At 54.7% G+C, this 11099-nt stretch overlaps 1 protein-coding gene across 2 annotated transcripts; it reads left to right on the top strand.

Annotated features, from left to right (window-relative positions):
- The first annotated feature begins 443 nt into the window (after nt 1-443).
- Tinagl1 (tubulointerstitial nephritis antigen like 1) lies at nt 444-9980 on the top strand. 2 transcript variants are annotated; one of them, XM_036178882.1, is made up of 12 exons: nt 444-497; nt 1015-1329; nt 2226-2289; nt 6220-6312; nt 6492-6606; nt 7523-7646; nt 7727-7877; nt 7976-8165; nt 8256-8301; nt 8530-8653; nt 9253-9298; nt 9393-9980. In XM_036178882.1, exons 2-12 carry the CDS (start codon nt 1023-1025, stop codon nt 9528-9530), a joined length of 1398 nt encoding a protein of 465 aa, XP_036034775.1. In that variant the 5' UTR covers nt 444-497; nt 1015-1022; the 3' UTR covers nt 9531-9980. The 2 variants fall into 2 exon arrangements, with proteins under 2 accessions (XP_036034775.1, XP_036034774.1); XM_036178881.1 differs by having other exon boundaries at nt 445-497; nt 1010-1329.
- Nucleotides 9981-11099: the final 1119 nt, after the last annotated feature.

Genomic DNA, 11099 nt, shown 5'->3' with positions numbered 1-11099 from the left:
TGGAACAAGGATGTTTATGGCTATTTTTCTTCCTGAAGGACCTAGGGGGTGGCTTAGAGATTTTTGCCCCTAGCTCCCAGTTCCTATCATGTCCTAATTCTGACCTCAGTGGCCTCTTAGCTCCCCTTCAGCACACCTTTTCTGCCTCGTAATCGGCTGGAGAGTCCTTCCTAGTGTCGGTCCACAATCCTTTCTCCCCCGAGGTGCAGTTCTGCTCCTTAAGGAGAGGTTTCCACTGACAAGAGACTCCCCTGCCCCCCAAGGAAGGTAATCATGTGCTCATTGTCCTTAAGCTGCCTGCTTCGAGACCTAGGGCTACTTCAGGTACCAGCAGGCGGCCCCGCCCTCCCGCAGTCCCTGGCTGGGGCGGGTGCTGCCGGCAGGGCGGTACAAAAAGCGTCCCGCCCTGCGCTCCTCACTTGCCTCGGTCTGGCAGTCTCGAGCTTGGAGGCGGAGGCGCGCAGGGCAGCCTGGGTCCAGCCCACACCCCTCACCAGGTAGGGACTCTCCCCGTTCAGAGGGCAGAGGGCATCGGGAGAAGGAGCAGGGAGGAGTGGGCACACAGAGGGAGCAGAACTCAGGGTAGAGAGGCATAAAAGAGAGGGTCCGAGGGACACAGAGGACAGAAGACAGGACAGGACACATCAGAAGGTGGCTGAAGGGGACCAGGAAGACATGGAGCCAAGAATCGAAGTCAACTTCGTCAGAGGGGTAGAGGAACCAAGGGCAGGAGAGAAGAATGTGTGTTGGGAATGCCACGCCATTTCCTTGTCCTTGACAGTCCCTGGACAGGTCAGGGAGGGGGCCACTTCTTGCATGTCCCCTTGTCCCCAGAAGCAGACTGACGCCTAGTACTGAGTTCTTCCCGGGGGAGACAGGAATCAGGGTCCCATGGTTCGCTTCGCTGAGCCTCCTGGGAAGGTTCACGTGTAGGGAGACCCACCCTTAAAGTGTGTAAGGGAGTCTCCAAACCCAACGCCTCTGACCCCTGACCTCTGTCCTCTCCCAGGCCAGGAGGCACCATGTGGGGATGTCGGCTGGGGCTGCTGTTGCTTCTGCTGGCTGGCCAGGCTGCCCTGGAAGCCAGGCGGAGTCGCTGGCGCAGGGAGTTGGCGCCAGGGCTGCACCTGCGGGGCATCCGGGACGCCGGTGGCCGGTACTGCCAAGAGCGAGACATGTGCTGTCGTGGCCGAGCTGACGACTGCGCCTTACCCTACCTGGGAGCCACCTGTTACTGCGACCTCTTCTGCAACCGCACGGTCTCAGACTGCTGCCCTGACTTCTGGGACTTCTGCCTCGGGGTGCCACCCCCTTTCCCTCCCATCCAAGGTGGGCCCCAGGACAGCCAAGAGGGTGGCCACCTTGTCAACAGCAGTCTCAGCAAGCTCAGGAACAAAGCTGATAATGGATATTTCCAGGCTTCGAAAAGTCTGGGAAAGAAATCCTCACGCTATTCCCTTCCCCCTTAGAAGTCCCTCCTGTGGTCTTCCTTGACTCTCTCAAGCAACACTGAGAAAAAGATCCCGTGGGGACTAAGGTGGCTGAAGGGCAGGGCAGGCTTCAGCCCTATCTCCCAGTCGGTATAGGGAAGGTGGAGCCACGCCTGCTGACTCACCCTGGGGCTGATAGAGCATACAGGAGTTGGCCAGGTTGTCTTAGCCAGGCAATTTTTACCTTCGCTTAGGATTTGAAGACTGGCCGTGCTATCGTCGGGTGGCTAAATCTGCTCCTCCCTTCACCTGCACGTGCCCTTTCCCTGAACGTGATCTTTCCCTGCACTACCCTGCTTCTGTAGGAGAATGAAGGGCAAGTCCTTCCCACAGCCCGCTGGGCTTTGGGCTAAGGAGAACCCCTGTCTGGGTTGCTAACTCAAAAATGCTGTGCTATTTTCAGGGAGCTGCTTACCTCCCCTGGGTTTCAGTTTCTTTCCTCAAGCTCCTTCCATGCCCCACGTGCAAGTCTCAACTCATTTGAGTGACAAAGGGTACCAGGAATGTCATGGCTGGCATCCAGGTGAAACAACATGGACCCAAGCTGGAGTTCCTGAACAGCTCCCATGTGGCAGCTGGTGTGGGGACCTGCGGAGGTCCTAAGATACAGTTTGTCCTTAGATTCAGTGAGAGTAGGGATTGGTGTGTGATTAAGATGAGCTGGGAAGGTGTTGGGCTACCTGGCCTCCAGGACCTGGTTTTCTCAGCTCTATTTCTCTGCCCTTCCTCCCGTAGGGTGCATGCATGGGGGCCGCATCTACCCAGTCTTTGGAACCTACTGGGACAACTGCAATCGATGGTGAGTTCAGGAGACTGGGGTGGGCTCTCTTTGAGTGCCACGTGCCCAGCAGACTTGGTGTCAGACCCTGTCTGTCACCCATTTCCTGAGGATGTCCTTTTTGTGCTGTGGGCCTCAGTGTCCTCATCTGTAATATGGAAACTTTCAAACTGACCACACCATTTCATATAATTCTAGTCACACGGCTAGGAATGGTCAGCCATGGTGGTCCTGCTGGGTGCCACACCTAAGCCAGGAGTTTTTCTCCACCCCTCCTGGTTTGGGCTGCCTCCCTCCCCGCTTGTCCCGCTGTCAAGGGAGCGTCCAAGAAGGGGACGCCAGGAAGGAAACCTCTGATGCAGCATCCGCTGTCCTGGGCGGGCTGAGGGTCAGGGATGACTGAGCTGGCCGCCAGCCAGTGGCCTGCAGCAGGGCCTTCCCTGGAATGTGCTCTCTCCCCACCCTCGAACCCCTGTTCCTGGCAGCAGGAAGAAGGGGACATGGATATCTCATCCTCAGTCTGAGCTGGGAAGTAGAGCAGGTGGGAAATGCGGAGACCTTACTGGAAACAGTGGGGTCTGTGCTGCCCTGAGCCTGCCCCACCCCTCCCTCTGCCTGGACTGGGAGGCCCCAGGGAAAAGGAAACTTTTCGGAATGCGTTGCACATAGCTCTTGCCTTTGCCTCACTGGGTGAGGGGTGCCAGGGTCACTGTGGGAATGGAGACCATGTGTACTTGTACATGTGGGTGCTGGCGTGTGTCTGGGTGAGGGAAGGGTGTGTGTGTGCTCAGAAGGGCGGGGCGTGTCTGCAGAGTTCTGCTGCTCTGATAGGGTGGCTGCCAAGGGGTTAACATTTCCACTGCTGTCCCAGGCCCCTCTGGAATGCTGGGACCTGCTGCCTCCTGTCTTGTCTAGACCTGCTGAATGGCCCTGGGGCTCAAGAGATGGGGGCAGGAAAGCATTGGCTGACCCCTTCAGGACAGGTCCTGGTGGCTGAATGCCCTGCGTATCCCACTTGAGAGTGGAAGACTGTCTACGCGCCTTCCAACTCGGATCTCACCACCAGCGATGCTTCTGCAGGGCCCAAGGGCTGTTGAGGAAGGTGGAAGAGGGGCCTCCCTACCCCCACAGGCCCCTCCAGCTCTCTTGAGCACCGCCCGCTGGTTCTGGAGCTAGAGAACCAGCCATATTGGGGCTTGGCTCCCCTTGAGGCTCCTTATAAGGTGGCACTGTAGGCGGGTGCCCTGGGTTGCCTGGAAGGAGGCTGTTTAGAATCTTGTAATAGCAGAGTTATGAGCTTGTAAAAGCATTGTAGAATGCCTAGAATTCAAGCCTCCAGCTGATGCCTAATTACTGAAGACCTACTGTGTCGCAGGCACTGTGTTGGTCCCAGGAGGTACACAGCTGGAAGGAGACAGGCAGAGGTCTTGACCCACGGGAGCTTGTAGTTCACAGTGAAGGACGTGGAAAAGCAAAAGCCACACCAATGTTATGACAAGTTGCTATGGGTGTTATATAGGAGGGGAGACGGGGGCATCCCCGGTCTGGGGTGAGGAGAGGACGAGGACAGAAGGAAGGGAGCTCGGAGCTTTATGATGGAGTGAGTCGAAGACAAACAAGGGGCCTGTGCATAGGGTGGGGCGACACCACTTTGGGGAAGGCCGAGGTAGGATAAGGTCTTTTGAGTGAGACCCTCAAGCATCAGAGACTGGAGAAGGCTCAGCTGTGTCCCAACTTCTGTACGTCTAAGGGAAGTTCCTTCAAGACTAACTGGCATCGCTCATGGGTCTGTATGGCCTCAGAGCATCTGGGGAAGGGATGGCTGAGAGAGCTGGCCTGGAGTGGGGGTGTCAGCAGAGGAGGAAAGGCAGGAAGATGGGTTCATGATGTGTGTCTTTGGCATGCACTGATGGGGAACATGGAAGGTTCCCCACAGACTCCGGCACCCGACAGCTGAGTGCCATGTTCTCAGATGAGGACAGTGGGAGGAGCAGACCAGGCTCTAATCTGAGATGCTGTTACACATCCAGAGGTGTGGCAGCTGGACATGATCAGGAGAGGGGGGGGGCAGGGTTCCTGAAGCATGAACAATAGCCAAAAGAACCCACAATGGGCCAAGCCCTTCAGAGGCCTGCCATTAAATCCCTGGAAAGTGTCACTACATATTGTCCTCACAGATAAGAACACAGATAGAGGGGGTGGAGCTTTAAAATAACCTCCCCAAGGCCACAAAACAGACTAGCAGGACCAGAACTCGGGAGCTGAGCTCTAAAGTCATTCTTAGCCACTGGGCTGTGCTGCCTAGGTCATCTTTTAACTCAACAGATATTTACTAGAATGCAGGCCGATAATCCTAGCTATGCTAAATGCTGAGGCAGGAGCATGCCAAGTGCAAAGGTAGCAGAACTCCGGAGTAATTTCAAGGCCAGTCTGAACAATTTAGTGACACCCTTTCACAACAAAAGGGGTCCAAGGGTGTGGCCCAGGGAAGAGCATTTGCTTAACATCCATAAGGCCCTGGGTTTAGTCTGAAGGACAATAAAAACAAATATTTACTGGATGCTCACCATGCACTACATTTCCCCACTCCCCAACCCCTGCAAATGTCCTAAGAGTTTATGAGGAACTGGGCATAAGTGGGCTGGGGCTGGGGCTCAGTTGGCACAGTGCTGGCCTTGCAGGTAAGAAACCACATAAAAGTTGGCATGGTGGTACAGAAGGTCAAGACCGTTTGTGGGCTATATAGTGAGTTCACGGCCAACTTCAGCTACGTGATCGACGCTGTCCAAAGAAAAGAAAAAATGAAAGCAGTATAAATACTGGCTGGACTCCAGGTACTTACTGGTGACTAAGGGACACTGTAAGTCAGGGAAGTGGGCAGAGTGTGTAGAACACTGAGTTTTAAGACAGGATGACCAGACAAAGTGTCTCTGGGTGGTGACATTTGAAGGAGGAATCACAGAAAATGAGAGGGAGCCATGGAAGATGGTTGGAAGAGCAGCTCAAAGGCCCTGGGCAGGAGTTCCACTGTGGCTGGAATCCAGGCCTGGGAGGAGTAGGTGTCAGATGGGACAGGAGAACAGGTCACATAAGGCTTGTCACCGTGAAGGACTTTGGCTCTTATTCTATGGTGTGAAGCCAACGGAGGGTTGGAGCAGCAGAATGACATGACTTAGGCCTAACAGGATGGCTGTGGCCACCAATTTAAAAATATACTTTGGGGATGTGGGGTGGTGGAGGGCGGAGCCCAGGACGAGGAACAGCATAGTCAGGTGAAAGGTGGTTGGATGGAGGACTGTGGAGAGAACAGGACACAGTCTGGATCCTGAGTTTGTGTTAAGGTGTGGCTGGATCAGCAGGTGAGGGGTCAAAGGTGACTCCAGGTTTTGAGTCTGAGATGCAGGAAGTAACAGAAGCTAGAACTCACTTTGACCCACATTAAGTAGAACTGTTGCTACATCCTCAGGATAGTGATGTTGAGGAGCATTGAGATTCTGGGTAGCGGGGATGAATTTAAGGACTGTGAACTTGCTGGGTGGTGGTGGTGGCGGCAGCGGCGGCGGCGCATGCCTTTAATCCCAGTACTCGGGAGGCAGAGGCAGATGGATCTCTGTGAGTTCCAGGCCAGCCTGGTCTATAGAGTGAGTTCCAGGATGGCCAGAACAACACAGAGAAACTCTGTCTCTAAAACCCAAACCAAACCAAACAAACAAACAAAAGAATTGTAAACTTAAGTTACAAAACCACCAGGCTGCTTGGGATCCTTCAGGCGCTGGACTAAAGTTGCTGGTACAGAATCCCAGGCCCCATGTGGACCTTGGAAGTTCCTCAGGGACTCCCAACATTCATGTTTTCTTTCTTTTTCTTTCTTTCTTTCTTTCTTTCTTTCTTTCTTTCTTTCTTTCTTTCTTTCTTTCTTTCTTTCTTCCTTCCTTCCTTTTTTTTAACCAGCACCTGCCAGGAGAAAGGGCAGTGGGAGTGTGACCAGGAACCATGTCTAGTGGACCCAGACATGATAAATGCCATCAATCGGGGCAACTATGGGTAAGAGGCTCTGGGCACGGCATTCGTGGGCATAGGAGTGCACATGCATGTTCACACATATGATCATCAGACATGGTCATTGTGCTAGCAAACACACACTAGATTTTACTTCTCTGTCCCTTGAAGCCATCTTCTGGCCTTGCCAGGTCTGTGATTTCTCTTCACCTTCTCTCCTCCAGGTGGCAGGCTGGCAACCATAGTGCCTTCTGGGGCATGACCCTGGATGAGGGCATTCGGTACCGCCTGGGCACAATCCGCCCATCTTCCTCTGTCATGAATATGAATGAGATTTATGTAAGTCTTCCCTTGCCCACATCCTCACCATCTCTCTCCCAATGGCTTAGCACAGCAGGGATGATGTACTTTATCTTGTTCTGCCAAGGGCCTATCCCCTAGGACGAGGCTGTGTGTCCCTGGGCATATCAGTGCCTTCTCTGGTTCTGGTAGCAGCCCCTCCTGCCTCCTCAGCCTGGGAAAAATGCTGTTGGTCCCAGTACAGCTGGGTCAAGACCCAAGGGGTCAGGGGGTCACCTTGGTATTTTAGGAAAAGAGGGACGGACACTCTTCCAGCTCTGGCCAGAAAGCAACAATTCTCGGAAAAAATGCCGACTCAGTGAAGCCCCCAGGGAGGAGGAGGGTTTTCTCACCAGACCCCACCTGTCAGAGGGGGAGTGGGGGCAGTGAAGACTCCCTGCAGCAGGCTTGGGTGGGGCTTGTGCTGTCCATCAAAGGAGATGAGAGAGGCCAGGGGACTTCTGTTCAAGGCCAGGGTGACCAGCCCCTGGCCCTGCCTTTCTCCCTGGGGCTGCTTGCTATTTTCTGCTGTTTGTCTTGGCTGCCTGCCTGGTCACGGGACTTCTCTTCCAGCCCCAGTCCTTTGGGGTTTGGAGGCCACTGCCATGGCAGGAAGGAGGGTGTGGCTGATCAGAAGGTACCAAGAAAAGTGGCAGGAGATGAGAGTGGGAAGCTGGCGGCCCTGGCCTGGGCATCCCTGCCTCATTTGTTGAGCAGGCCTCATAACCCCTGGGTGATCTTTGGGGGAATCCCATTCAAGTCCAAAGTTGGATGTAACTAGCACCCTTCCTGCACCCCTGGACAGCTCCAGACCCAACTGCTGGAGGCTCTGGACTTCCAACAGCCCTCCAAAGCCTGGGCTCGAGCGGCAGCAGGGCCAGGCTAGGAAGCAAGTGGCATCACTATTGTTTTACAGACGGTGCTGGGTCAAGGGGAAGTACTACCCACTGCCTTTGAGGCCTCCGAGAAGTGGCCCAACCTGATCCATGAGCCACTGGACCAGGGCAACTGCGCAGGCTCCTGGGCTTTCTCCACGGCAGGTGTGTCCTGAGGCAGAGCTGGCACCAGAGAGGAGGCCGTGGCCTGGCCTCTGACAGCCCTTTCTGACTTTCCCCAACAGCTGTTGCATCTGACCGGGTCTCCATCCATTCTCTGGGACACATGACACCCATCCTGTCGCCACAGAACCTGCTGTCCTGTGATACCCACCACCAGCAGGGCTGCCGCGGTGGGCGGCTTGATGGCGCTTGGTGGTTCCTGCGGCGTCGAGGGTATGTGACAGGGGTTACAGGCTGGAAGAAGATGAGGCACCCTGCAGAGCCCGGGCTTTCTGGTGCCACAGCATCACGGCCTTTGCTCCCTTATTCAGGGTGGTGTCTGACAACTGTTACCCATTCTCGGGCCGTGAGCAGAACGAAGCCAGTACCTCTCCTCGATGTATGATGCACAGTCGCGCCATGGGGCGGGGCAAGCGCCAGGCCACTTCCCGCTGCCCCAATAGTCAGGTTGATTCCAATGACATCTACCAGGTCACGCCTGCCTACCGCCTGGGCTCCGATGTAAGTCTAAAACAAACATGGGGAGAGGGTAGATGCAAGAGTTTGGGGTTTGGTCGGCTAAATCTTACCTTGATGGATCTTCCTCCGCAGGAGAAGGAGATTATGAAGGAGCTAATGGAGAATGGCCCCGTTCAAGGTAAATACCCCTAGCCTCTGGTTCCAAAAACTTCCTGCTGGAGGTTGGGCACGGGCTTTAGGCACCTGGGGCAGTTGGAACAGGAGTGGAGGGTCCATTCTCCATTCCTTGCAGGAAGCCCCTGGAGAAATCAATCTCTAACATGAGGCCTTGGTGTCCAGATGCTCAACACCAGAGCCTGTACTAATGGGCTGGGCGCCATCTCTTTCTCTCTTTCTCTGTCCACAGCACTCATGGAAGTACACGAGGATTTCTTCTTGTACCAGAGTGGTGTCTACAGCCACACACCTGTAAGCCAGGGGAGGCCACAGCAGTACCGCAGACATGGAACTCACTCAGTCAAGATCACAGGGTGAGGTTCCTGTGGGCACACAGGACTAGGAGCTGTGGGTGGTTTACACTGGGAATTCTTTGTAAATCTTTGTGTTCTCTGTGGAGCTGAGGCTGCTCCTCCCCTCATCCCATTGCCAAAGAGAGAACAGACACAGAGAGGAGGAGAGGCTGGTTCCAGGGGTGCATGGACATCAGGAAGCTCTGAAGAGTGTCTGGGAACAACTAACCGGGTCTCTGGGCCCCCTTGAAATAGAGACGAGAATGCAAGAGCCAGGGAACACCCCTGTAATTGCAGCACTGGGGGATGGTGGCAGAGGAGGGGCCAGGACTTAGTCTTGATGGAGCAACCCCAAGTCCAGTCGGGGCTAGGTGAGACCTTGTCTCAAAAAAACCAACCAAACAAAACCAGGAAAACTCTCAAGGATTGCTCAGTGCTTGTCCCAACTCTGGCCAACTCACTGAGTGACTGAGGCTGTTCAAAGAGAGGCAGACACTCATCAGGTCGCCGGCTGCACTCAGATTTCAGAAGTGACGGGTGGGTGAGGGATGCTCTGTTCCTGGAGGGTGGGTGCTGAGACTTGAGCGATCAGCACCTCCTCCCTCTTGCTTTGCCACTAGGTGGGGGGAAGAGAAGCTTCCAGACGGAAGGACAATAAAGTACTGGGTGAGTCCCTGGTGCAAGGCTGAGCCCCACGTCCCCTGCCCTCTTGGTCCCTCACCCATCCCTTGTCTCATGTCTCTTCCCTTTTCACTTCCAGACTGCTGCCAACTCATGGGGGCCCTGGTGGGGTGAGAGGGGCCACTTCCGAATCGTGCGTGGCACCAACGAGTGTGACATTGAGAGCTTCGTGCTAGGCGTCTGGGGCCGTGTGGGAATGGAGGACATGGGGCATTAATGAGTCGCAGCCACTGGGCAGGATCCACAACCGTGGAAGAAGCCTTAGGGGCCACCCCCCGATGAAGCCTTGGGTGCAGTCAGGGGAACAGGTGCTAATCCACATACACACAGATCCGCTAAGGCAGCACCCCGCCTGGGAGCCAAAGATGCATGAGTGAGGCTGGTGGAGATCCCAGACATCACAGCTGGAACTGGATAGGGCCTGGTTTGGAAACTTCAGGGAGTATAGATCCCAGGGCCCTGGTCCGTCAGCCCAAGACCACAGGAGCTAAGACACCCCAACCTTCTTCCTACTACCCAACCTCATTTCCATTTTCTTATCCTTTTCTTTGTGGTTGTTTCTGCCTCATCTCCCTGGCCTCCATTCTGGCTGTACCTTTCCAAAATCCCCCAGTACCTGTTTTCTTAGTCTTTAAATATATTTATTTTTCTTTTCACTGTTTTAAAATAAAACCAAAGTATTGATATTTACAGTGTCTTGGACTCTTCAAGGTGAGAAAGCCAAGTCAGAGCCGGGGTGGCCACAGCTGATGTCAGAAAGAACTGCCCTAAAGCTGAGGACGAGGGCACAGGCTTGGGATCCCAGCACTTGGGAGATGGAGGCATGAGGACCTGAGTTCTAGGTTACCATTGGGTTAGGCAGCAAATCTGAGGATAGCCTTGGAGGACACGAGGCCCTGACAGAAAGAGGAAGGGGGAGGATGAGGAGCGGAGGAGCGCACATTACTGGGTGGTGGGCAGGGCTGGGTGAACAAGAAATCTTAGTGACCTTCTAGTTATAATTGTCAGTGCCTAGCCACTTGGAGGAGGAGCCTCGATAACATGGCCTTTGACTTCCAGAGACTGTCTGCCCTGGCCTGGGAAGGACCTTCCAGATGCTGAGTCAGCACTGCATAAAAAACAGGGGGGGGGGGGGGAGGTGGGGCCCAGCCCTCCGATAAACAGAAGCCACCCAGCAGGCAGAGAAGCAGGACCCTCTTCTTTCCCTACGCCTAAGACAAGCTGGGCCTGCCTGGCAGCCCACTCCCGGTGCCTAACAGCCAGTGATACCTTCCCCTTCCATCCCCTCCCTCTCTTCCACCCATTCCCTTGTCTTTTTTATCCCTCCTTCCCTTTCAGTAAGGGTCATATATAGTCAGGGCTGTTCTCCCATCTCAGGCCTCAGCCTCATTTCAAGGCCCCAGAGACCTGTCAAAGGAACCTCCTACCCTGAGCCTGGGTGATACACTTGCAGTCACAGCACCTGGTGGATGCAGAAGGCTAATGAGCAAGTTCAAGGCCAACCTGGACTACAGGAGACTGTCAGAATGTGACAGCCCCAGGGCCTCTCTGCTCCTCAAATGGTGAACACATACCCAGACTACAAGGACTTTCTGGTCCTCAGTCCAGACGCCCTCCCCTGCCACTCACCTCTGCCCCACTCTTATTCAGTCAGGTCCTGGATTCTTCATTCACGTGGTACCTGTAAAGGGTGACTGATATGTAAGATGCTGTACAATGGACACACACACACACACACACACACACACACACACACACACACCCCTCCCACAGCTCTCCTCTGCCT

The sequence above is a fragment of the Onychomys torridus genome, chromosome 2 (assembly GCF_903995425.1).
Source record: "Onychomys torridus chromosome 2, mOncTor1.1, whole genome shotgun sequence".
NCBI lineage: Eukaryota > Metazoa > Chordata > Mammalia > Rodentia > Cricetidae > Onychomys > Onychomys torridus.
Note: the sequence above shows the minus strand (reverse complement) of the source record. Positions and strands in the feature narration are given on the sequence as shown.

Bases quoted from the DNA above. Each gene is read 5' to 3' on its own strand.
- Tinagl1 (XM_036178882.1), top strand. From the start codon at position 1,023: ATGTGGGGATGTCGGCTGGGGCTGCTGTTGCTTCTGCTGGCTGGCCAG. The intron at 7,647-7,726 runs GTGTGTCCTGAG...TTTCCCCAACAG, and splicing joins CTGGGCTTTCTCCACGGCAG to CTGTTGCATCTGACCGGGTC. The intron at 8,654-9,252 runs GTGAGGTTCCTG...CTTTGCCACTAG, and splicing joins CACTCAGTCAAGATCACAGG to GTGGGGGGAAGAGAAGCTTC.